The 27,038-nt window shown below is 37.5% G+C and overlaps 1 protein-coding gene across 11 annotated transcripts in view; it reads left to right on the top strand.

The window, feature by feature from the left end:
• The window catches only part of ZC3H13 (zinc finger CCCH-type containing 13), a 91,423-nt gene extending 65,970 nt beyond the window's left edge, over positions 1–25,453 (top strand). For 5 of the 11 annotated variants that reach the window (XM_027116239.1, XM_027116236.1, XM_027116238.1 and 2 more), the window contains 9 exons: positions 193–276; positions 616–1,159; positions 5,735–5,838; positions 6,185–7,366; positions 8,037–8,555; positions 10,799–10,951; positions 12,657–12,857; positions 16,073–16,236; positions 24,613–25,453. In XM_027116239.1, the coding sequence (XP_026972040.1) occupies positions 193–276; positions 616–1,159; positions 5,735–5,838; positions 6,185–7,366; positions 8,037–8,555; positions 10,799–10,951; positions 12,657–12,857; positions 16,073–16,236; positions 24,613–24,783 (3,122 nt within the window). In that variant the 3' untranslated portion in view covers positions 24,784–25,453. The remainder of the gene's footprint in view (positions 1–192; positions 277–615; positions 1,160–5,734; positions 5,839–6,184; positions 7,367–8,036; positions 8,556–10,798; positions 10,952–12,656; positions 12,858–16,072; positions 16,237–24,612) is intronic. The other 6 variants (XM_027116243.1, XM_027116245.1, XM_027116242.1 and 3 more) reach the window with 4 other exon arrangements.
• Positions 25,454–27,038: the final 1,585 nt, after the last annotated feature.

Here is a 27,038-nt window from a genome sequence, read left to right as displayed (position 1 = left end):
TTATTTCAAGATTGCTAAGCATCAGTACCCTTAATATTCTAGTTTATGATAAATTGATGTTGCAGCAACAAATATTGACAGATGTTTTGTTCTACTATATTTTCCTCACATAATAGCTGCACTTTGATGTGTATATATTTCGGCCTGAAATTAGAGGTGTGACTTACGAGGGAAATTTTTTTTTTCCTTCAGCTCTTATCTTCTTCACCTCCTGCTGCCCCTATCCTTTGCCACCAGTGTTCTCAGGTCCTGCTGGGGGGACAGAGAAGATCAGAGGTGAAGGGTAGAGATGGCAGAAAGTGGGGTTGGAGCAGTGGGCTGGAGGTAGGGTAGGGAGCATGCAGAGAAGGATCCACGGTGGATCAGTGGGAGGCGGGAGGGGGGTTGATGGGGAGCAGAAAACATGGTAGTTAGAGGGCAAATAAAAATTACCTTTAAGAAAAAGAAATGTTTTTAAACATCTAGTGGTGATTATTTGGATGATTAAATTAAAAGTAAATACAGTACCTGATTTATATTTGTTGCCGGTGTGACCCTATACACAGATAAAATGTAAGATTTGCCATACTGTCATCTGTGAAATTAATCACTGACAAAACTTGGTTTTCATTGTAGATCAAAGACCAAGCTCACCAATTCGACATCAGGGAAGGAATGACGAGATTGAGCGTGATGAAAGAAGAGAGGAACGAAGAGTAGACAGAACGGATGATAGAAGAGACGAAAGGCCCAGAGAAAGAGATCGGGAAAGAGAGCGGGAGCGGGAGAGAGAGAGGGAACGGGAGAGGGATCGGGAGAGAGAGAAAGAAAGAGAACTAGAAAGAGAGCGCGCTAGGGAACGGGAGAGGGAGAGAGAGAGGGAGAAAGAGAGAGACCGGGAAAGAGAGAGAGATCGGGACCACGATAGAGAGAGGGAAAGAGAGAGGGAGCGAGACAGGGAAAAAGAGCGGGAGCGGGAGAGAGAAGAAAGGGAGCGGGAGAGAGAGCGGGAGAGGGAGAGAGAGCGAGAGCGAGAAAGAGCGAGAGAAAGGGAGAAAGAGCGAGAACGCCAGAGGGAGTGGGAAGACAAAGACAAAGGACGAGAGGACCGTAGAGAAAAGCGGGAAGATATCCGAGAAGACAGGAATCCAAGAGATGGGCACGAGGAGAGAAAATCAAAGTAAGTGATTGTGAACCAGTTTTTTACATGTCAGTGAGGAATTCAGAAAGTTCCATTTAATGCTTCTCGGGGGCCCCTAATATCCTCTTAATTCTTTTTCCTCTCCACATTTTCCTGTATTTTAGTTTTATTATATGTATTTGGTGTTCAACATCTTTTGAATTGTCTAGGAAAAAACAGTTTTCTCATTCTACTATTTCTGTATCCAAGAGATATAGTTAATAATTCTTGTTTACTGTTTGATTACAGCCATTTAAAAAAAATTAAGTTATTTATTTTTGGCTGGCTTGGGTCTTTGTTGCTGTGCGCGGGTTTTCTCTAGTTGTGGTGCGTGGGGGCTACTCTTAGTTGTGGTGTGCGGGCTTCTCATTGCAGTGGCTTCTCTTGTTGCGGCTCATGGGCTCTAGGCGCGTGGGCTTCAGTAGTTGTGGTGCATGGGCTTATTTGCTCCGCAGCATGTGGAATCTTCCCGGACCAGGGCTCGAACCCGTGTCCCCTGCATTGGCGGGCAGACTCTTAACCACTGTGCCACCAGAGAAGCCCAGTTACAGCCATTTTTGATGGTACATTGGTTTATTTGACTGCTACAGACTTGTTTTTAACAGGAGTCCAACCTGAAAGTGGTAGCGTCAGTGGGTTTATGTCCCATCATATCCACTTTATAAGTAGTTAATGGAGTTGGCTTGTCACCAAGACATAATGCTTGTGCTATTCCTGATAATCCTTTATGAGTTCTGTGTACGTATAAGTCTAGAGTCACTACCCCCAGGCTGCAGAAGCATTTACAGTGTCTTAGAGGAAATTCTGGAACCACTGCATGGCTAGAAGGAGATGAGAGATAGAGAGGTATCCTCTCTTGGGTTGTGGAGTTATAGTAGATTATTGGAATAAAAAGATGTGTTCTTATTATCTTATATATCTGAGGGCATCTTCTCTCTTCTTTCTTTTCTCTCTCTCTTTGTTTTTCTTTTTTTTTTAATATCAGTAAGAATTTATTTGCTCTGGTATCTGGGAAGTCCAGGGTTAGTTTTTGTTTTGATGTGACTATATCCAGATTCTCAAACAAACATAGAGTGGTATATCTCCACTGTTCTTTTTCTGTACTAGTTTTAGACTCAGAAGGCTTTTACCGAAATGATGGCTAGGATGACCCCAGGGTTATACCTATCAGCTCAGTAGCCCTCTCTGTGCTGGGGCTCTCATCAGTAGAGGAGTTAGATAAGAGAGCTAAGCCAATCACTATAGCCATGAGAAATCTGGACTCTGGTCAATTTTGAGGTTTTATAGACATAAAACCAAACGTATCAAAATTGTTTTTTTTTTCAAATACCAAGTAGAATAGAGGGTATATTTAAGTTTGTTAAGACAAACTGGAAATAATTTATATATCCTCAATTTCTTTGCCTCTCCCTCTACCTCATTTGCCTCATGGTGAATACACTCTCTGCTTTAGGCTTTTTTCATCATTGCTCTTATGGATTTTGGTTATAAACAAACAACGTAGCACAGAAATGGAGGCTTCTTCCATTAGGTCTTGCCTTCCCTTCAGTCTGCAGCCAAGGTTTTCTGTAGTTCACTCTCTCACTTCCCTCTCGCCACATTAAAAAAAAATCTCATATTAACATAAAATTGATAATACCTTTCACACATGCAGGCACACAGTACATTATTATTTCTCTTCTCTCCTCTGACCTCTTTAACTCTCTATCTTCTAAGATTAAAATTCTGAAATCTTTGCTATTTATTTATTATTATTTAATCCTATGCTTTGATTATATTTTACATGCTTCTGACCTCAGCTTACAGTAGCCAAAATTTCTTCTAGTTTTTCGTGGCTAGACATTCCAAGCATTGACAAGGGCCCCAGAAATTTAGGAGTCAACAGCTCTATAAAATAACTAGTTATATGAGGTTAACATCTTGATGTTTTCATCAATTATATTGTCATCTCAGTAGCTGAATTTATCCAGCACTTTCGTTTTTAACTGTGGTTATGAGGAAGGTTTGTTGAATTGCCGTAGCATTTATTTTACTCTAATTTTATTTCTGTAGATGCTTCCTTGAAATTAAATTTCTTTTTTTTGCATGGTTTATATTTTCTTATGTTATCAATTAACCTCTTGCTGTGTATCAAACCACATGAGAAGTTAGAAGTTTAAAACAACCACCATGTATTTGGTCATGATTCTGTGGGTTAGCAATTTTGTCTTGGCTCAGCAGAGTGGCTCTTCTCCTGGTCTCACTTGGGATCACTCATGCTTCTCCAGTCATTCTGGCAGTTCAGCTGAGTCTGAGTGACCCATGTGGCCTCACTCACATGTCTGGCAGTTGGTGCTGGCTGTTGCTTAGGGCATCTTATTTTCTCTTCCATATGACCTCTCATCCTCCAGTAGTCTAAACTCTACTTTTGCATATGATAGTAGAAACATACCAAAAAGGCAAAAGCAGAAGCTGCAAGGCCTCTTGAGTCCTAAATGTCCAAACTTAAACTGTCATTTTCACCACATCTTCCTGTCATAGTAAGTCACTGGGCCAGCCCAGATCCAAAGAATGGGGACAGAGACTGCCTAATGATGGCAGGAGCTTTTGATAAGGAATTGCACAAGCTTGGGCCTGTGAGTTGTCATACTACATCTGGGGTCTCCTTTTCCACCTGGTTACTCATCTATATGAGTGAGCTGTCAAGGAGAAAATGTGCTCATGTGCTGCAGTGTTTCTCAACTTTTAGCCATAGTATTTACAAACATTGCTGGCTTAAAAAAAAAAAAGTGTGGTCAAAATTTAACAAAAATATAGGAAAACACTAGAATAACTTAAGTATCCAGAGATATAAATCACTAGTCATTTAAAGTTTAACTGAAGAACAAGAAATATAGTGAACATATGAATTATTTTATTAATTTGTCACCAAGCAGATGATATAGTTCTAAGAGATGAGAAGAAACCGATTTTTACAGTGTACCCACAACATGACTGGCACTGGGTTTATGACATAACTAACTTATTCCTCATTGCAATTTTATGAGATGGACCCCCATTTTTTCAGCTATTTTCAGATGAGAAAGCTAAGAATGACCTCAAGGAATTTACCTAAGGTTGCATAATAAGTAACATGACTAGAAGTTGAACTCAAGTCTTTTTTGACTCCAAAGCCAATACTAGATTTTCTCGTTTGACTTCCCAACATAAGGTATTTCTATACCATAAAAAGGTAAAACTAATGAATAATTTTCAGTAGAGGGTACATTGATTGCTCTGCTATATGTTACCACTTCGTAGTAGTTAAATCTGGTGAATTTCAGTGAGTTATTCTACATTTACATGAAAAAGATAAGAGGTGGTGCCATGTATTTGAAGTCCACAGTCTTAACAAATGAAGAATTTTATCAAACATGCCGAATGCCCTTTGTATGATATAGATAGCTCTGAGAGTATTGGGTTTGTTTTTTTTGGTTTTAATTGTGTTCTCTTTATTTTTTGCCAGTGTTAACCTTTATTTATTTTTAGTTTTTATTAGAGTATAGTTGATTTACAATGTTCTGTTAGTTTCAGGTGTACAGCAAAGTGAGTCGGTTATACATATACATACATCCACTCTTTTTTTTTTAAGATTCTTTACCCATATAGGTCATTACAGAGTACTGAGTAGAGTTCCCTGTGCTGTACAGCGGATTCTTCTTAGTTGTCTATTTTATATATAGTAGTGTGTATATCTCAATCCCAGTCTCCCAATTTATCCCTCCCCACCCTTATCCCCTGGTAACCATAAGTTTGTTTTCTACAAACTCCCATTTTGTGAATAAGTTCATTTGAATGTTATCTTTACTTAGATGGCTAATTGTGATGGGACATTTAAAGTTCTGGATGAAGCAGGAATACACTATTTTTTGAGACCTAAAATTCATAATTTATTGATTATTGGATATTCATTCATTTATATAATAGAAAATTACCATAGAATTTCCATCACTACCATTTTCTCATTCTATTTTTTTTCTGTTTCTTTCTTGCCATACTCTGTCACTCTTTTTTTTTTTTTCTTTTTTGTGGTACGCGGGCCTCTCACTGCTGCGGCCTCTCCCGTTGCGGAGCACAGGCTCTGGACGCGCAGGCCCAGCGGCCATGGCTCACGGGCCTAGCCGCTCCGCGGCATGTGGGATCTTCCCGGACCAGGGCTCGAACCCATGTCCCCTGCATCAGCAGTCGGACTCTCAACCACTGCGCCACCAGGGAAGCCCTCTTTTTTTTTTTAACATCTTTATTGGAGTATAATTGCTTTACAATGTTGTGTTAGTTTCTGCTGTACCACAAAGTGAATCAGCTATATGTATACATGTATCCCCATATCCCCTCCCTCTTGCGCCTCCCTCCCACCCTCCCTATCCCAGCCCTCTAGGTGGTCACAAAGCAGTGAGCTGATCTCCCTGTGCTATGCAGCTGCTTCCCACTAGCTTCTGATAGTATTATAATCCTACAATTATACATTCTAGTTACAGCAAAAAATAATAGTAAAAATGTAGTAAAGAAATCTTTTTCATCCCCTGGAATTTTATAAATTACATTTGTCCAATTTAGGAAGCGCTATAGAAATGAAGGGAGTCCTAGCCCTCGTCAGTCACCTAAGCGCCGGCGAGAACATTCTCCTGACAGTGACACCTACAACAGTGGAGATGATAAAAGTAAGCAGGATCTGTTTTCCACATTTCTATAGTCATATTCATTTGTAACCACGAGACCATTCTTTCACATCAATACGAAATGATGAATTAAGATTTAAAATGTTTTCTTGCTCTACTGCCTTTGAATATCTCCCATTGTGACTAAAGTATGTGTTAGAAATAGTCATTCTACCATAATGGCACTGTCATTTCCTACTAGTTGTAGTAAAGCCGTAGTTTTATTTTTACTGAAGTTGTTATTTTTAAACTTTTAAAATGAAAAGGGAGAAATTGGTTTATTATTTATAGGTAGCATGCAATATTGTTAACATGGTGAAAGTGTGATTACTTTTATCTTTTTGTATAGATGAAAAACACAGACTCTTGAGCCAGGTTGTTCGACCTCAAGAATCTCGTTCTCTTAGTCCATCCCACCTTACAGAAGACAGGCAGGGTAGGTGGAAAGAGGAAGATCGTAAACCAGAAAGAAAAGAAAGTTCAAGGCGCTATGAAGAGCAGGAGTTCAAAGAGAAAGTTTCTTCTGTAGATAAGCAGAGAGAACAGACAGAAATCATGGAGAGCTCAAGAACTCGTTCACAAGACATGATAGGACACCACCCATGTGAAGATCGAGACACATCTGATCGAGCTCATGATGAAAATAAGAAAAAAGCAAAAATTCAAAAGAAACCTATTAAGAAAAAGAAAGAAGATGATGTTGGAATGGACAGGGGTAACACGGAGACAACGTCTGAAGATGGTCAAGTATTTTCACCAAAAAAAGGACAGAAGAAGAAAACCGTTGAAAAAAAGCGTAAAAGGTCCAAAGGTGATTCTGACATTTCTGATGAAGAAGCAGTCCAGCAGAGTAAGAAGAAGAGAGGCCCACGGACTCCCCCTATCACAGCCAAGGAGGAATTGGTTGAAATGCACAATGATAAGGATGGCACTATGGAGGATCCTCAGAAGAAAGAAGATACAGCGTTCAGTGACTGGTCTGATGAGGACGTGCCTGACCGTGCAGAGGTGACAGAAGCAGAGCACGCTGCCACAGCTGCTACTCCTGGAAGGACTCCTTCCCCGTCTTCTCTTCCTCCTCCTCCTCCTCCTCTTGCCACGACGACGACTCCTGCTGCCACCACCTTCAACACGTTGACCACCACCATTTCCACCTCTTCCACCCCAGCCAACACCACCAACACTTTTACCAGTGAAGACTCACATAGAAAATGCCATAGAACACGAGTGGAAAAGGTAGAGGCACCTCATGTTACTATAGAAGATGCACCACATCGCAAGCCAGTGGATCAGAAGAGGAGTAGCAGCCTTGGCAGCAATCGGAGTAATCGTAGTCATACATCTGGCCGTCTCCGCTCCCCGTCCAATGATTCTGCACATCGAAGTGGGGATGACCAAAGTGGTCGAAAGAGAGTACTGCATAGTGGCTCAAGAGACAGAGAAAAAACAAAAAGTCTAGAAATCACAGGAGAGAGAAAATCTAGGATTGATCAGCTAAAGCGTGGAGAACCCAGTCGAAGTACTTCTTCAGGTAATGAAAATGAAGTATAATCTAACCACTGTTTCCTATGTTAGTATATGTATATATTTTGTACAGTTTTTTGCTTTGTTCAAATCATAATTTTAAAGTAAATGCTAAATTGGTTACTTTATATGCTGCCTTAAATTTCAAGGAACCTAAAAGCTTAACCATCCCGCCAAAATGTTACCTGTTATCACATTACTAGCAGCATTATAGTAGAGGTACATTCAATGAAGTCAGTTTAATATCAGGATTTTAGTAGTATATCTTGGTGGAAATAACTTACGTATTCAAGTCCTCTATTGATGCCTAAAATTTTAACCTTCTGCCTCTTCTTCCTGCAACCAATACTTTCTCTTTTGACCACAGAAAATAAGGTAGGGGGATAGGAAGAGGTCAGATAATGAAATGATCATTTCTTTTACTGCTTAAACACTTTATGTATTTATTTCTTTGAAGATATTTTGTGGTTATAGTGGAAATAAACAAGGAAACATGCTTTTTACATATTTTAATTAACACTTTGAGAGATGGAATTTTTCATTAAGGTGGGTCCTTTGGATAATTTAAAATAAATACAGAAATAGATAAATTGTCAGTTTTAAAGGGCCTTAAAATGAAGCCTTTTCTTTCCATTTTATCACGTGTTAACTCTTTGTATATGGTGTATTTATTTTAGATCGCCAGGATTCAAGAAGCCATAGTTCAAGAAGAAGTTCTCCTGAGTCAGATCGACAGGTCCATTCAAGGTCAGGGTCGTTTGATAGCAGAGATAGGCTTCAAGATCGTGATCGTTACGAGCATGAGAGAGAGCGGGAGAGAGAGAGGAGAGATACACGGCAGAGAGACTGGGAGCGAGATGCCGATAAAGATTGGCCCCGGAACAGGGACCGAGATCGACTACGGGAACGGGAGAGAGAACGAGACAAAAGGAGAGACTTGGACAGGGAAAGGGAGAGATTAATCTCTGATTCTATGGAAAGGGACAGGGACAGGGACAGAGACAGAACTTTTGAGAGTCCTCAAATAGAGTCTGTAAAACGCAGTGAAGCAAAACTGGAGAGTGAACATGAGAGAGACCTAGAAGGCACTTTCCGGGACTCTTTAGCTTTGGATAAAGAAAGAATGGATAAAGATCTAGGATCTCTGCAGGGATTTGAAGATACAAATAAAGCTGAGAGAACAGAGAGTATGGAAGGTGAGTGTCACGCCTTTTTGTCGGTTTCAATGCTCCATTCCTTTTCCGATTTCATAGCAAACAAATATTTCCTTTTGAAAGGTCATCTGATACACATATTGACTCCATTGTTTTAGGGAAAATAGAGTTTATAAGGAAAAGCCTTATAATACTTAAAAAATGTGTTCCACTCATTAGTACTATCAAGGTAGACTTGGTTCAAATAAGCCTAAATGAAATAAATGATTACAGTCGTCCCTCAGTCCCTCAGTATCTGCAGGAATGGGTTCCAGAGCCCTCCACAGATAGTAAAATCTGGGCATGCTCAGGTCCCTTATTAAAATGACTTCCCGCTCCTAGAATGAGGGACCCTGAGAAGGCCACATCCACCCTTTTGCCCACTCAGAGCCAGCCTCAGCTATGGACATCCACTCTCCAATCCTTCACCCCTGATAATGCTATACAAGCTGGCTTAATGCCTCTGCACTCTGAATGAGCTTCCTTCTCTAGGCTTCTCCGTACCCATTGCCTGATAGACCTTTTCCCTTTTATCTTCTCTTACTCAAACTGCAAGTCCCAGTTTATGCATTATTTCCTCTACGAAGCCTTCTCTGCTAAAGGTGCTTTACTCTTTCAAATCGCCGTAGCACCTTGTTTATACATCTTTAATAGCATCCCTGTGCCATATTATAATTATTTTTCCATAGTTTTCTCACCACTATACTGTACTCCTTTGTTAGGCACCATAGCTTTTCATTTCTTTATCATCAGGACTCTAGTAAGGACACAATAAATGGCTGATGAATGAAAATATGTTCTGCTGTGCATACATGTTCTGCATCTTATTCTTTGGTGAATTATAGCCCAGGTTAACAATAGTAATGGCCCCCCTGAAAATTCTTCTGGAAGTTCTGCCTCCACTACACCATTGTTCTGACATAACCTCTCTACTTCAAGCCCCCAAGAAACTTCTGGGATACTTAGTACATAAGCAGTAATATTTTATATTCTTTTTATTTGCTGTATTGTAGCACTAGTCCCAGAATAAGGTTCACATTCGTTTAAAACTATAAACATCCTTACATCTTTTGGTTATTTGGTTAGATATATTCCAATACACCAACTGTTAACATGTTTTTTCTACTTGACAAAAACATTTCTGCCTCAGTGGTCTTCACATTTTTATCTCAAATTTGAATTTAAATGGCATCAATTTGTGAGCCATAGTACTATTAGAGGTACAACCTTGGGGTATAATTGAATATAATTTTAACCAATCATTGTAATATCTCTCTTGTGATAGGAGTTCTTGCCCTTCATCCCTAAAATATACCATTCATTGGTTGTGATCACAGATAACATAGCATAGAAATTTAGAGGTGAATTACCTATTGTGAAATGCAAAATTTTATCCAGTTAAAGTAGGACAATGAGTTTGATAAAGCTTGAAAAGTTAAAAATCCTATTATTTGCATTTATGTTTAGATGTATATCTGTGTAATGAAGTTATTAAAATTGTTTACTTTAGAAGTGAATGGTGGGGGTATGAGGAGATTACTACAGAACTTAATAGAGTAGAAAATTAGTAGAATGACTAGAAACATCTCATAGTTTATTATATTTTATTTGCTGTAAGTTTTATAAAGCATGCTGTTGCATTTTGAAAACTAATGTTGTAAACTCAGTAAAGTGTATGGATAACACCTGATTAGAAATATTAAGTGTACTGTATAGTTTTATGATAATTCAAGTTCACAACTAAGTCACCAGGAGACAAAGCTTTAGCCTAGGTAGTTGAGAAAAGTTGGTAAATAAAGAAATGGAAGGTACGCTAGTGGTTAAAGTTTCAAGTAAGTTTTACTAATTAGTTTGCAAGTTCTTTAAAATTAATGAATTTATTTTGATAAAGAAATTAATGCATCCTTTTGAAATTAGATTTCTCTGGACTTAAAGTTTTATTATAAAAAATTAACAACATAATATCAACATTAACATGTTAGTGGTAGATTTTCTCATATTTTAATTGTAATCTTATAACTTATTTTCATATTGCTGTCCATATTGTGTTCTTGGCATTAAAACTAAATTTAATTTTTAAGTTTTCTTTTGGAGGTATCAAGTGTTTTGAATAATTAAATATAGTTTTCAAATAAAAAAATGCTTTTCAACTTTTCTTAGTGTGCACAGCCTCTCCTCTTTGTTTTCACTTAGATAACCCTTTCCCTTAACACTCTCTTTGGCATGAAATTAATTTTTCTGTTTAGCAGGAGATGACGAATCCAAGTTAGATGATGTGCATTCGTTAGGATCTGGTGCTGGAGAAGGATATGAGCCAATTAGTGATGATGAACTAGATGAAATTCTGGCAGGTGATGCTGAAAAGAGGGAGGACCAACAGGATGAGGAGAAGATGCCAGGTAATCATTTGCAGAGGTGGTTGAATGTAAGAAATATTTAATTATGGTATTGTGATATTCTTTGTTCCCTTTCATGATGTAAGAATTGATAAAATGCAGTTAGAATTTTCCCATTTTAATTAAATGTTTTAATTAACATAGAAGGGCCAATAAAATGAAAATTATAGTTAATGTGCTCTGCTCATTTTTAAGTAGACATTGCCTATAAATTGGAAAGGGCATTATTTAAAATAGCACAATTGTAAAATTTCCTATCAAACAGTGATTGTCTAGCAGTGTTCTAGATGGTAGGTGTATGGTACAGAGCTTCACAACTGTGCTGCCACAAACCAACTTTTGAAATGACCATTCAGAAATTTCCAAAGGTCGAGGTTATATTTGAACACTGTTTATATACTTCTCTCTCAGTTTTCTAAATTCAGTAATCATTTCCATTTACAGTACTTTATTCATTGCCAGAACTTCCTCCAGTGACTGTACCATGAAGCAGCTACCTTCAGTGTTCTTGTTGAATCATCCCAATTAGTCTAATTGTTACTAACAATTTTTTTTTTTTATCATAGGGTCTTTGCTTTGTTTGGGTATACAGAATATTAAATTCTTATTTTGACTTAATTTGCTCTTACATTTTACAGTTTTTTCTAATGTATAATATATATATGAGTGTTATCTTTATTATTATCAGCTATTAGGTATTTCTGAATAGAACATTATTTTGTTAATTTCCTAAACTCTGACTTATCAGTGGATAGATTATTCTCAATTTTAATCTTAGCCACTCCCTGATTCTTAAATTTATTTCATAATGAATCATTTGTTTTTAAAAGGTAAACTGTGTCTGTGCATGCATGCACACATGCAAACTAAATACACTCCTGGATTTACTTAATTAACCCTTGAAATGACTCTGGTACCAAGCTTCAAAATGTCAGACCTAATATAGTGAAATGATGGAGTTCTTTCATTGAGGATCTCTCAAGCAATTTAAATGCATTATTTGTAGGAATGGGTTTGCTTAGGTGTTTGTTTGCTTGCCTTTTTTTTTGGTTTTTGGGTTTTTTATTGAAGTATAATTGACATACATTAGTTTCAGGTACACAACGTAATGATTTGACATTTGTATACATTGCAACATGATCACCACATTAAGTCTAGTTACCATCTGTCACCATGCAAAGTTACAAAGTTTTTTTTCTTGTGATGAGAACTTTTCAGATATACTTTCTAGCAACTTTTAATGTTGAAATACAATATTATTGACTATAGTTACCATGCTATACATTACATCCCCATGATTTATTTATAATTGCAAGTTTGTACCACTTGATACCCTTGACACATTCTGTCTAAACTTCACATTCCTTCCCCTCTGGAAGCCACCAATCTCTGTATCTATGAGTTTGGTTTTCTTTTTGTTTGATTCTTTTCATTTTAGATTCCACATATAAATGAAATGGGGGGTGGGTGGAGGCACTCGCCTGTGACCTCTTCGCCTCTTTTCCTTTGGTGAGAAAGTTATTTGTAGAGGTCCTTAAGATTCTAAATTTTAGCTTTTATAGAAAATCTTTTGTTTTAAGAATGTGCCTTTTTTGATTTATATTACTTGTTATTTAATGCTTTCTGTGGCTTGGAATCTGTATTTCTCTATAGATAACGAGAATATATTTCTTGGTGTAATAAAATTCTGTTCTTTAACTTTTTGTAGATCCATTAGATGTGATAGATGTGGACTGGTCTGGTCTTATGCCAAAGCATCCAAAAGAACCACGAGAGCCTGGGGCTGCACTCTTAAAATTCACGCCTGGAGCCATTATGCTGAGAATTGGGATCTCTAAAAAGTTGGCTGGTTCTGAACTCTTTACTAAAGTCAAAGAAACATGTCAGAGACTTTTAGAAAAACCCAAAGGTAATTCCGTCCCACTTTGACTATATAATGTTTAATATAAACATTAAGGTGCCTTTGAAAAGGATTCTGTTCTCATGTAGCAGTTACAGTATAAAAACTTTTTTTGTTTTTGAGGACTCACTTATTTTCAGTATTTAATCCTCATGGTCAAAGTTTGTTTTAATTTATTTTGAGAAAAATTTAAGCCTACAGAAAAGTTGTAAACATAGCACAATGATCTTACTGTATCAAAGTTACTTTTTAACAGGTAAGTTCTAATGTCAAAGTGCTCAGTGGTTTACCCAAGGCTAAATGAAGTAGAGCCTGGGGAAGTGAACTAGATATTGTTCATATCTAAGCAAATTGGTTATCTTGGCAACCCTTTCCCCCGGGAAATGGGGAATTCTACTCAAATGCAGATGTTTAGGTTGAGCCTTTAACAAAGTGGTTAAGAGCTTAGTCTCTGGGCCAGATGGCCTGGATTCCAACAGGCACACCACTTACTAGCTGTTATTTAATTTATGTGCTACTGTTATCATCTACAAGCTGGGAATAATTACACCACCAATCAGTTGTTCCATATGATTGTTAGGAGGAACAAATGAGTTGTTACAAGTAAAACACTTAGAATAGTTTCTGACATACAGTGATGCTCAGTAAATATGAGCTGCTGCTATTTAGTTTAAAACATTTTATCGCATTGATTTTAGACCTTACTGCTACAGCTTTTCATTATTCCAGAACACTTTTAGTTTATAGGGTCCTTGTTTTCTGTTTCTCTGGTACCTCGCTTATTATGTTTTGGCAGCTCATTAAGACTTTATTAATGGGGAGGAGGAGTGTAAAACAGGAGGAAAGGAGGTAAAAGGTGAAGGCACTAAGATTATTTAATGTTTTGTCACATTCATTAGAGTAAAAAAGTTTAGGAAAAAGAATTGAACTTTTACTAAATTGAAAAAAATTGTTTTATGTGTTTCATGATCCATGTTCTTTCTTCAACTGTTAGCATAAGCAGTAAGACTCTTGATTTTAATATGGCTTAGTATACATAGAACGTATGTGTAAGAAACATAAATTATAATGGTGAATATGTGTTAACCTGACAGATGACCAGTGTCTTGAGTTCTTGCCCCACTCTTTCTACTTTGATTGGTTCTGTGATCTTAAGTAACTCTTGTGGGCATAAAATGATGTAATGAAATCCCTAAGTTCTTATCCACATCTACAGCTATTTGCTCCTGTGTCTCTTGCTAATGGCATTTCAAGTTAAAATCTATTACGTAGTTAGCAAAATCAGACTATAGTTTGTCCCTGACTAATGATCACTTACTTTAAACAATGAAAACGTACACTGTAAAGAAGGATTTGATTGTCCTTACCAAGTAGTCCTATTTTTTGGTGGTATGATAGCTTTGTTAGAGAACTAATATATGATACTGAATATAAGTTCCCTAAGGAATAGGACTGTTTTGTTTACTGCTGTATTGTCTAGTGATCTATTCTTACTAATTATGCCATTGCCTTGAAAAGTACCTGACACATAGTAGGTATTCAATAAATATTTGTGAAATAACTGATTTTTTTCTAATCTATTCTGTTTCTGTGCCCCAGTGCTGAAGAAAGTATATCTCCACTCCCTATGTACTTTTTAAATTCTAAGACTTAAAACAGAAAACTTGAATATGTACTGAAATTTAAATTGCTTTTGTCCAGGTTTTCTGATTATAGTATGATTAAGTTCTTTGAAGCTAAATTTTCTGTTATTTTAGTTCCTTTGGTTTACTTGTACTTATATACATGTTTAATCTGTCTCGAGTTATTTGGTGCTGGTCAGTTCAAAACCAGGAAAAGACTAAGTTTAGCCATGTTATATGTTCTAGGGAGGTTTGCAAGTGTGTTTTAAGTCTACTGTTGTGAAAGCAGAAAAGATTTAAATAAAAAGTAATTTGTCCTAATGAGCAATTTTCAAGGAAGTGCATGGACTCAACGGAGATTTCTTTATTTGTATCTATAGTAGAATGGTGGTGAATGTTTGGTGCTATTTTTTTTTAATAGTCTAGTCTGCATTATATGACTGTGTCATTGGTTGGCTCAAACATTGGTATGGCTGAATTACCTGAGGAACTGCCTTTTCCCCCAACGGGATACCCACTAAGGTATCCTAGTTCCAACTGTGGAGAGTCTGTAGGTCTGGTGGTAGAGCCCTGGCACTGTATTTTTAAAAACTGCTCAGATGATTCTGATAGACATTGAAGTTTGTGAACTATTTCTGAGTTTTTATTTACATTTATTTTTGCTTTTGTTATAAACCTATTCACTAGGTGTATAACTTACCAACTAGGTATATTACATGAGACAGGTTTCTTGTTAATTATCTAATCTATTTATGCTCTGCAGTTCAGGAAATGAAATATGTAATGCAATTTCATTAATTCTCAAATGTCTGTTTTGTTTTTACCTAGGTGTTATTTACTGTTTCCCTTTGTGGGCTCTAGCAATAACCTGTTTGATCATGTTGCTATAGAAACACTACCTGATACCATTCATACTCTTGGCCAACTCCTGGAATGTTAACTTTGAAGTTACTACTCTTTCTGTTATTTATTTAGATTAATGACTGACCCTATTCTGTAAATTTTGATTTCTTGTCTATTTTTAACTCAATCTCTATTTTTATTAAGTGTTTTCTCCCTACTTAGCATGTTATGACTTAAAACTAAGTGATTTTGATACATTGTCCCAGGTTTTTACTGTGACCAAATATTGGATAAAATTTGCAGATTATCTAACAAACAGCTAATCACTTTCTTAAGTTTTTAGGGTTCACAGAATGCAGTCACATTACTACATTTGAATCTTGCCATAATAAAGTCCTGAATCTAGAACTTTTAGTTGATGGTACACAATATATTGAATTTGATTTTACTAATTCTTAACTTGAACTTTTTTCCCATAGTAATCCGTGTCTAAATTCTGTCTCCCAATTCTGCTTTTCTTATATCTTAAAGTGGCTATCAGAGTATTTATTTTTGTTCGAGCCTAGCACCAAAACTACATACTGGAGTTCTCTCACAGAGAACATATTGCCTTTAATATGAAATAGTTTTCACCACTGTTGGTAACTTTGATAAAGTATAGATAAACTTAGTATAGATAGACTTTGTGGAATATTCATCTAAGCAGTTGATAACACTTCTATTTTCAGAAACCTTAATGTGTTTATTTTTTATTGAAAGACGCAGACAATCTTTTTGAACATGAATTGGGGGCTCTCAACATGGCTGCATTACTACGAAAAGAGGAAAGAGCAAGTCTTCTTAGTAATCTTGGACCATGCTGTAAAGCATTATGCTTCAGGCGGGATTCTGCAATCCGGAAGCAGCTTGTTAAAAATGAGAAGGTACTGTTGTTTCCTTAGAAAAATTGGAACATGTCTGTTGAGTAGTATGGATGACATATTCTTCATTTGATTGCTTTAAGGTGAAATTAAGGTCTCATGATCTGCTTTTATGAGTTTGGTTTCCCAGTCTTTTACACATGTAAAAGAAAGAATTTTATTAGAATTTATAGGACTTTTTATTTTACTTTAATAGTTTTGAATAACATTTGTTTTGAATAACATTGTTATTGGTACTGGAAAAAAAATTTTTTAACATCTCTATTGGGGTATAATTACTTAACAATGGTGGGTTAGTTTCTCTTTATAACAAAGTGAATCAGTTGTACATATACATATGTTCCCATATCTCTTCCCTCTTGTGTCTCTCCCTCCCACCCTCCCTATCCCACCCCTCCAGGCGGTCACAAAGCACCGAGCTGATATCCCTGTGCTATGCAGTTGCTTCCCACTAGCTATCTACCTTACGTTTGTTAGTGTATATATGTCCATGCCTCTCTCTCGCTTTGTCACAGCTCACCCTTCCCCCTCCCCATATCCTCAAGTCCGTTCTCCAGTAGGTCTGTGTCTTTATTCCTGTCTTACCCCTAGGTCCTTCATGACATTTTTTTTCTTAAATTCCATATATATATGTTAGCATATGGTATTTGTCTTTCTCTTTCTGACTTACTTCACTCTGTATGACAGACTCTAGGTCTATCCACCTCATTACAAATTGCTCAATTTCGTTTCTTTTTATGGCTGAGTAATATTCCATTGTATATATGTGCCACCTCTTCTTTATCCATTCATCTGATGATGGGCACTTAGGTTGTTTCCATCTCCAGGCTATTGTCAATAGAGCTGCAATGAACATTTTGGTACATGACTCTTTCTGAATTTTGGTTTTCTCAGGGTATATGCCCAGTAGTGGGATTGCTGGGTCATATGGTAGTTCTATTTGTAGTTTTTTAAGGAACCTCCATACTGTTCTCCATAGTGGCTGAACCAATTCACATTCCCACCAGCAGTGCAAGAGTGTTCCCTTTTTTCCACACCACTCCAGCATTTATTGTTTCTAGATTTTTTGATGATGGCCATTCTGACTGGTGTGAGACGGTATCTCATTGTAGTTTTAATTTGCATGTCTCTAATGATTAATGGTGTTGAGCATTCTTTCATGTGTTTGTTGGCACTCAGTATATCTTCTTTGGAGAAATGTCTATTTAGGTCTTCTGCCCATTTTTGGATTGGGTTGTTTGTTTTTTTGTTATTGAGCTGTATGAGCTGCTTGTAAATTTTGGAAATTAATCCCTTGTCAGTTGCTTCATTTGCAAATATTTTCTCCCATTCTGAGGGTTGTCTTTTGGTCTTGTTTATGGTTTCCTTTGCTGTGCAAAAGCTTTGAAGTTTCATTAGGTCCCATTTGTTTATTTTTGTTTTTATTTCCATTTCTCTAGGAGGTGGGTCAAAAAGGATCTTGCTGTGATTTCTGTCATAGAGTGTTCTGCCTTCCTCTAAGAGTTTGATAGTTTCTGGCCTTACATTTAGGTCTTTAATCCATTTTGAGCTTATTTTTGTGTATGGTGTTAGGGAGTGATCTAATCTCATACTTTTACATGTACCTGTCCAGTTTTCCCAGCACCACTTATTGAAGAGGCTGTCCTTTCTCCACTGTACCTTCCCGCCTCCTTTATCAAAGATAAGGTGACCATATGTGTGTGGGTTTATCTCTGGGCTTTCTATCCTGTTCCATTGTGCCAGTACCATACTGTCTTCATTACTGTAGCTTTGTGGTATAGTCTGAAGTCAGGGAGCCTGATTCCTCCAGCTCTGTTTTTCGTTCTCAAGATTGCTTTGGCTATTCGGGGTCTTTTGTGTTTCCATACAAATTGTGAAATTTTTTGTTCTAGTTCTGTGAAAAATGCCAGTGGTAGTTTGATAGGGATTGCATTGAATCTGTAGATTGCTTTGGGTAGTAGAATCATTTTCACAATGTTGATTCTTCCAATCCAAGAACATGGTATATCTCTTCCCTATTTGTATCATCTTTAATTTCTTTCATCAGTGTCTTATAATTTTCTGCATACAGGTCTTTTGTCTCCTTAGGTAGGTTTATTCCTAGATATTTTATTCTTTTTGTTGCAATGGTAAATGGGAGTGTTTTGTTGATTTCACTTTCAGATTTTTCATCATTAGTGTATAGGAATGCAAGAGATTTCTGTGCATTAATTTTGTATCCTGCAACTTTACCAAATTCATTGATTAGCTCTAGTAGTTTTCTGGTGGCATCTTTAGGATTCTCTATGTATAGTATCATGTCATCTGCAGACAGTGACAGCTTTACTTCTTCTTTTCTGGTTTGGATTCCTTTTATTTCCTTTCCTTCTCTGATTGCTGTGGCTAAAACTTCCAAAACTATATTGAATAAGAGTGGTGAGAGAGGGCAACCTTGTCTTGTTCCTGATCTTAGTGGAAATACTTTCAGTTTTTCACCATTGAGGATGATGTTGGCTGTGGGTTTGTCATAGATGGCCTTTATCATGTTGAGGAAAGTTCCCTCTATGCCTACTTTCTACAGGGTTTTTATCATAAATGGGTGTTGAATTTTGTCAAAAGCTTTCTCTGCATCTATTGAGATGATCATTGATAGATTTGCGTATATTGAAGAATCCTTGCATTCCTGGAATAAACCCCACTTGATCATGGTGTATGACCCTTTTAATGTGCTGTTGGATTCTGTTTGCTAGTATTTTGTTGAGGATTTTTGCATCTATGTTCATCAGTGATACTGGCCTGTAGTTTTCTTTCTTTGTGACATCCTTGTCAGGTTTTGGTATCCTAGAATGAGTTTGGGAGTGTTTCTCCCTCTGCTATATTTTGGAAGAGTTTGAGAAGGATAGGTGTTAGCTCTTCTCTAAATGTTTGATAGAATTCACCTGTGAAGCCATCTGGTCCTGGGCTTTTGTTTGTTGGAAGATTTTTAATAGTTTCAATTTCAGTGCTTGTGATTGGTCTGTGCATATTTTCTATTTCTTCCTGATTCAGTCTTGGCAGGTTGTGCCTTTCTAAGAATTTGTCCATTTCTTCCAGGTTGTCCATTTTATTGGCATAGAGTTGCTTGTAGTAATCTCTCATGATCTTTTGTATTTCTGCAGTGTCAGTTGTTACTTCTCCTTTTTCATTTCTAATTTTATTGATTTGAGTCTTCTCCCTTTTTTTCTTGATGAGTCTGGCTAATGGTTTATCTATTTTGTTTATCTCCTCAAAGAACCAGCTTTTAGTTTTATTGATCTTTGCTATGGTTTCCTTCATTTCTTTTTCATTTATTTCTGATGTGATTTTTATGATTTCTTTCCTTCTGCTAACTTTGGGGTTTTTTTGTTCTTCTTTCTCATTGCTTTAGGTGCAAGGTTAGGTTGTTTATTCGAGATGTTTCCTGCTTCTTAAGGTGGGCTTGTATTGCTATAAACTTCCCCCTTAGAACTGCTTTTGCTGCATCCCATAGGTTTTGGGTCTTTGTGTCTCCACTGTCATTTGTTTCTAGGTATTTTTTTATTTCCTCCTTGATTTCTTCAATGATCACTTCATTATTAAGTAGTGTATTGTTTAGCCTCCATGTGTTTGTATTTTTTTACAGATCTTTTCCTGTAATTGATATCTAGTCTTATGGTGTTGTGGTCGGAAAAGATACTTGATATGATTTCAATTTTCTTAAATTTACCAAGGCTTGATTTGTGACCCAAGATATGATCTATCCTGGAGAATCTTCCATGAGCACTTGAGAAAAATGTGTATTCTGTTGTTTTTGGATGGAGTGTCCTATAAATATCAATTAAGTCCATCTTGTTTAATGTATCATTTAAAGCTTGTGTTTCCTCATTTATTTTCATTTTGGATGATCTGTCCATTGGTGAAAGTGGGGTGTTAAAGTCCCCTACTATGAATGTGTTACTGTTGATTTCCCCTTTTATGGCTGTTAGTATTTGCCTTATGTATTGAGGTGGTCCTATGTTGGGTGCATAAATATTTCCAATTGTTATATCTTCTTGGATCAATCCCTTGATCATTATGTAGTGTCCTTCTCTGTCTCTTCTAATAGTCTTTATTTTAAAGTCTATTTTGTCTGATATGAGAATTGCTACTCCAGCTTTTCGTTTCAACTTGCATGGAATATCTTTTTCCATCCCCTTGCTTTCAGTCTGTATGTGTCTCTAGGTCTGAAGTGGGTCTCTTGTAGACAGCATAGATAATGGGTCTTGTTTTTGTATCCATTCAGCCAATCTTTGTCTTTTGGTGGGAGCATTTAGTCCATTTATATTTAAGGTAATTATCGATATGTATGTTCCTATTCCCATTTTCTTAATTGTTTTGGGTTTGTTATTGTAGGTCTTGTGTTTCTTGCCTAGAGAAGTTCCTTTAGCATTTGTTGGAAAGCTGGTTTGGTGGTGCTGAACTCTCTCAGCTTTTGCTTGTCTGTGAAGGTTTTAATTTCTCCATCAAATCTGAATGAGATCCTTGCTGGGTAGAGTAATCTTGGTTGCAGGTTTTTCTCCTTCATCACTTTCAGTATGTCCTGCCACTCCCTTCTGGCTTGCAGAGTTTCTGCTGAGAGATCAGCTGTTAACCTTATGGGGATTCCCTTGTGTGTTATTTGTTGTTTTTCCCTTGCTGCTTTTAATATGCTTTCTTTGTATTTAATTTTTGACAGTTTGATTAATATGTGTCTTGGCATATTTCTCCTTGGATTTATCCTGTATGGGACTCTCTGTGCTTCCTGGACTTGATTAACTATTTCTTTTCCCATATTAGGGAAGTTTTCAACTATAATCTCTTCAAATATTTTCTCAGTCCCTTTCTTTTTCTCTTCTTCTTCTGGAATCCCTATAATTCGAATGTTGGTGCATTTAATGTTGTCCCAGAGGTCTCTGAGACTGTCCTCACTTCTTTTCATTCTTTTTCTTCATTCTGCTCTGCAGTAGTTATTTCCACTATTTTATCCTCCAGGTCACTTATCCGTTCTTCTGCCTCAGTTATTCTGCTGTTGATCCCATCTAGAGTATTTTTCATTTATTGTGTTCTTCATCATTGTTTGTTTCACCTTTGTTCTTCTAGGTCCTTGTTAAATGTTTCTTGCATTTTGTCTATTCTATTTCCAAGATTTTGGATCATCTTTACTATCATTATTCTGAATTCTTTTTCAGGTAGACTGCCTATTCTTCATTTGTTAGGTCTGGTGTGTTTTTATCTTGCTCTTTCATCTGCTGTGTGTTTTTCTGTCTTCTCATTTTGCTTATCTTACTTTGTTGGGGTCTCCTTTTCGCAGGCTGCAGGTTCGTAGTTGCCATTGTTCTTGATGTCTGTCCCCAGTGGCTAAGGTTGGTTCAGTGGGTTGTGTAGGCTTCCTGGTGGAGGGGACTAGTGCCTGTGTTCTGGTGGATGAGGCTGGATCTTGTCTTTCTGGTGGGCAGGACCGCATCTGGTGGTGTGTTTTGGGGTGTCTGTGGCCTTATTACGATTTTAGGCAGCCTCTCTGCTAATGGGTGAGGTTGTGTTCCTGTCTTGCTAGTTGTTTGGCATAGGGTGTCCAGCACTGTAGCTTGCTGGTCGTTGAGTGAAGCTGGGTGCTGGTGTTGAGATGGAGATCTCTGAGAGATTTTTGCCGTTTGATATTATGTGGAGCTGGGAGGTCTCTTGTTGACCAGTGTCCTGAAGTTGGCTCTCCCACCTCAGAGGCACAGCACTGACTCCTGGCTGCAGCATCAAGAGCATTTCATCCACACAGCTCAGAATAAAAGAAAAAGTAGAGAGAAAGAATTAGTAGAAGTAGGAAGGAAGAAAGAAAAAGAAGAAGGAAAGAAAGGAGGGAGGGAGGAAGGAGGGAAGGAAGGAAAAAAGAAAGAAGATACAGTGAAATATAATAAAATAAAGTTATTAAATTAAAAAATAATTATTTAGGAAAAAAAGGGACAGATAGAACCTTAGGACAAATGTTGGAAGCAAAGCTATACAGACAAAATCTCACTAAGAAGCATACACATACACACTCACAAAAAGAGGAAAAGGGGAAAAAATAATAAATCTTGCTCTCAAAATCCACCTCAATTTGGGATGATTGGTTGTCTATTCAGGTTTTCCACAGATGCAGGGTACATCAAGTTGATTGTGGAGCTTTAATCCGCTGCTCCTGAGGCTGCTGGGAGAGATTTCCCTTTCTCTTCTTTGTTCTCACAGCTCCCAGGGGCTCAGCTTTGGATTTGGCCCCGCCACTGCATGTAGGTTGCTGGAGGGCGTCTGTTCTTCACTCAGACAGGACGGGGTTAAAGGAGCCGCTGATTCGGGAGCTCTGGCTCACTCAGGCCGGGGGAAGGGAGGGGCACGGAGTGCGGGGCGAGTCTGCGGCAGCAGAGGACGTCAGGACGTTGCACCAGCCTGATGCCTGCCGTGCATTCTCCCAGGGAAGTTGTCCCTGGATCCCGGGACCCTGGCAGTAGCAGGCTGCACAGGCTCCCAGGAAGGGGGGATAGTGACCTGTGCTCACACACAGGCTTCTTGGTGGTGGCAGCAGCAGCCTTAGCATCTCCCGCCCATCTCTGGGGTCCACGCTTTTAGCTGCGGCTCGCTGACTCTGGAGTTCCTTTAAGCAGCGCTCTTAATCCCCTCTCCTTGCACACCAGGAAACAAAGAGGGAAGAAAAAGTCTCTTGCCTCTTTGGCAGGTCCAGACTTTTCCCCGGACTCCCTCCTGGCTAGCCGTGGTGCACTAACCCCTTCAGGCTGTGTTCACGCAGCCAACCCCAGTCCTCTCCCTGCGCTCCGACCGAAGCCTGAGCCTCAGCTCGCAGCCCCGCCCGCCCCGGCGGGTGAGCAGACAAGCCTCTCGGGCTGGTGAGTGCCGATCGGCACCGATCCTCTGTGTGGGAATCTCCCCGCTTTGCCCTCCACACCCCTGTTGCTATGCTCTCCTCCACAGCTCCGAAGCTCCCCCCTCCACCTCCCGCAGTCTCTGCCCGCAAAGGGCCTTCCTAGTGTGTGGAAACCTTTCCTCCTTCACAGCTCCCTCCCACTGGTGCAGGTCCCGTGCCTGTTCTTTTGTCTGTTTTTTTTTTTTTCTTTTCCCCTACCCAGGTATATGGGGAGTTTCTTGCCTTTTGGGAGGTCTGAGGTCTTCTGCCAGCATTCAGTAGGTGTTCTGTAGGAGTTGCTCCACGTGTAGATGTATTTCTGGTGTATCTGTGGGGAGGAAGGTGCTCTCCACATCTTACTCTTCTGCGATCTTCCCCTCCACCTGGAAAAAAATTTTAAATAGTCTATTCCTGTGAAATATTTTTCGTTTGCAAAGTTTCTTTAGATAATGAAATATACTAGAAACTCATTTAAATTGAAGTTCAAGGAAAAAAATTTTCCAGAGTGGTGAGGAGATTATATAGTGTTTATGAGAAGATACCAAATTGAAGAGGAAATAAACACAAGTGATTATATGTAAACATTTCCTTGAAGAATAAAGGAAATTGAAGCTCAGCTTATTTTTTGTTTGGTTCAGGTAAGGAACCCCAGTTGAGAAAGACAACAGGCGTGGTTTCTTGAATATATACATGAGTGAAGACTCACAGAACTATACATAAAAGGCCAGTTTTACTGTATCACAACTTATAAAATATTTTTTATAATGCAAATGTGGTCAAGGCATCACTCTTCCTTTAAAGATCTAGAAGAGAAATAGCAGAATGCTGGAGATATTCAAATCTTTATTTCATTCTACACATGGTTGGAGAACATTTAACAAAATTTTATGACAATAACTTTCAAAACTGCTAAGGTCGCTTTAAGTTCCAATAATAGCCATCTACATCTTAGTTTCTCAGTAGACTGCATTGATCAGCTGTCTTCTGGAGAATTTGTTCAGTTCTGGAGCCTACATCTTATGTCATATCAACAGACCAGTAAGGAGTATGGAATGTTTGGTGCTTCTCTTCAGAGAATTGATTGTCATGTGAAAGTAAAACTGAATTAGTGTGTAGCTCCATAGAAGAGATTTTATTTCAAAAGGTGGACGAAATATTACCGTTCAACAATAGAATGTGCAGTGTTTTTCGTTGTTTTGTCATTGGAAATAATGAAGTAAAAACTACTTGATTACCTGTCAGGGATTGTTGAGAAGATTCCTGCTTTAAGCAAGAAGTTAGACTAGGCGCCCTCTAAAGATTTGCTTTCTTTTCTAAGATTCCTTGAGTCTGCAGACATTTCTTAATTTTGCTTTTAAATATCCAACACAGCTAATTTAATATTCATCACTAACGAATTTTTCTTATAACTGATATTTTTGTTAGCAGTTAACCTGTCTTTTCTACTGTCAACTAATAATGTACATGTTTAACTTGTTTTTGTTTTCTCCAAATAGGGCACCGTAAAACAAGCTTATACAAATGCTCCAGTGGTAGACAATGAACTCTTACGACTGAGTCTTCGATTATTTAAGCGGAAGACTACTTGCCACACCTCAGGACCTGAAAAGACTGAAGATAATAAACTCTCACAGTCCAGTATCCAACAGGAACTGTGTGTGTCTTAAGACTGAAGTCCAGGCACATTTTCGGTACTATTTCCCTTTATCAGTGCATATTCTTTTTCAAAGTTCTTTGGTTTGACAAGTGTTATTAGTGACAAAGGCAGAAAAAACTTATCAGCCATGCTAAAAGAGTGACAAACTTTGATTTAAAGACAGTAGTTTGGCTAACAAGATTTTACAAAAATTTTTACACAGTACTTGATTGATACTCATGCAAAATAATGTGAAAGTATCTAGATTTAGTAGTTTATTCTGTACCTTTTGTTAAAACTGAAGACTTTGAAAACGGTCATCCCTGCTCTTCCTGCCTACACAGATTTTTTAATGAAATGGAGCCACTAATTTATGTACTGGATCATCCTTACAGAAACTGCGATTTTCTCCAGAAACAGTGTGTTCACTGAATGAACACACGCCATGCACCGCTGTGCTGCACAGGACACAGAAAGTGGGGCTGGGCCTGCATGCTGTGTGTAGGCAGGAGCAAGCCACAATCCTGTTTTCCTTTCTAAAATTGTAACAAAACTACTTAATGGCTCTTCGGTTTTTTTAATATATGTGCATTGTTACAACGTATATTGGATCTATTTCGAGTCTGAATGGTTTTGTTTGTTATCAGAGACTGTCGACTATTTTTATTTTTAATAAATGGACCTTCCCTTTTCTTGTTGTAGATTTACTTTGCTCTTCATTACTCTTACTCCTGATGTTCTAAAACATTTGTCATCAACATTACATGTTTCATACTTAAGATATTTTACTGCTGGAGTTATTACTGGACAGCTGTGAATAATGCAATAATAGTTGAGGATGTACTTCAAATATAGCTCAGTAATACTTGAAACAAACCAAGAGTTAACCAACCTATGTAATCTGAGTTTTAAAATCCTACCATCATACTTTTCAGAGCTATAACCTTTGATTACATTAACCTGCCTCCAGATACAGAGTGGTGAGGAGATTATATAGTGTTTGTGAGAATATACCAAATTGAAGAGAGGAAATAAATACAAGTGATTTTATGTAAGCATTTACTTGAAGAATAAAGGAAATTGAAACATTATTTTCTGTTTGGTTCAGGTAAGGAATCCCAGTTGAGAAAGACAACAGAGGAATTTTTTTGAATGATGACATGGTTACCTGAATATATACATGAGTGAAAACTCACAGAACTATACATAAAAAGCCAGTTTTACTGTATCACAACTTATATTTTTTATAATGCAAATGTGGTCAAGGCCTCACTCTTACTTTAAAGATCCTAGAAGAAAAATAATATATAAAATAATTTACTTTTTATAAATAATATATCTGCTTTATTTTGTATGTACATATTTATCTCATGAAGTGGACTCTTAGAAGGATTTGAAATGGACTCCACTGCAGAATTTGTGGGCAGACAGTAATGATGATAATGAAGGAAACCAATGAAAATTGTAATTTGATGATTGCCTTTCAGAGGTTTTTGTTAAAACTGTAATCCTGTTACCTGTCTCGGTAGTTGTGTATCCTTTTCCTACAGGTAACCTAATGTTACTGGTTGAAAGGTTATATTCATTTCAAGAAACAGTCATTGTGCACTTAATTTTTACAAAATACTTACCCAGCAAAGGAAATAGTCTTATTTCCAAGTGACCTGGAAAGCATGTATAAGAAAATTACCTTCTTGGGTTTTGTTTTGCTACTTGTAAACAAGAAGATTCAGGTGTGTTTCCTCTTCCAATTGGTAAATGTTTTGAATAAAAAAATAAAATTATTTAATGACCTGGAGAATGAATAACTTTAGAAAACTACTTCCTGTTTTAGTGGATAATATCATTCTCTGTAGCATAAAGATTTAAAGTCATAGAACCTCTAATATTAGTTCCAAGAATTGTGGAGTGTAACAGAAATAATGGTTTTCCTGTTTTGTGCACTGACTTTAGGAATATTTCACAAGTTATTTCTTTACAGAAATGAAAACTCTGTAGGTAGGTTTGCCGTATAGTCAAATCCGTTGCCATTTTAGTTTTGAATATCTTTTTGTTAGGTTGTAAAAGAAAATGTTAAAACTGTTTGTTTGCTTAGTCACAGTATTCAGAGCTTTATGCTCCCAGTGGGAATGTCCTGTTAAGTCTCATAATTTTTAAAAATTCAAACATTCTGTGTATTGCTAATCATATACCCATAAAGTTCTTATAAAGCAGATCTTCTTGTTGAATTTTCCATAAAAGCTCTTGGACCATAAAATCTCAAACCAGTATTCCTGGAAACATCTT

This window comes from Aethalodelphis obliquidens, unplaced genomic scaffold (assembly GCF_003676395.1).
Source record: "Aethalodelphis obliquidens isolate GAN/ISIS:26980383/991018 unplaced genomic scaffold, ASM367639v1 scaffold16, whole genome shotgun sequence".
Classification (NCBI taxonomy): Eukaryota; Metazoa; Chordata; class Mammalia; order Artiodactyla; family Delphinidae; genus Aethalodelphis; species Aethalodelphis obliquidens.
The sequence above is the reverse complement of the archived record's forward strand: the minus strand, read 5'-3'. Positions and strand labels throughout refer to the sequence as shown.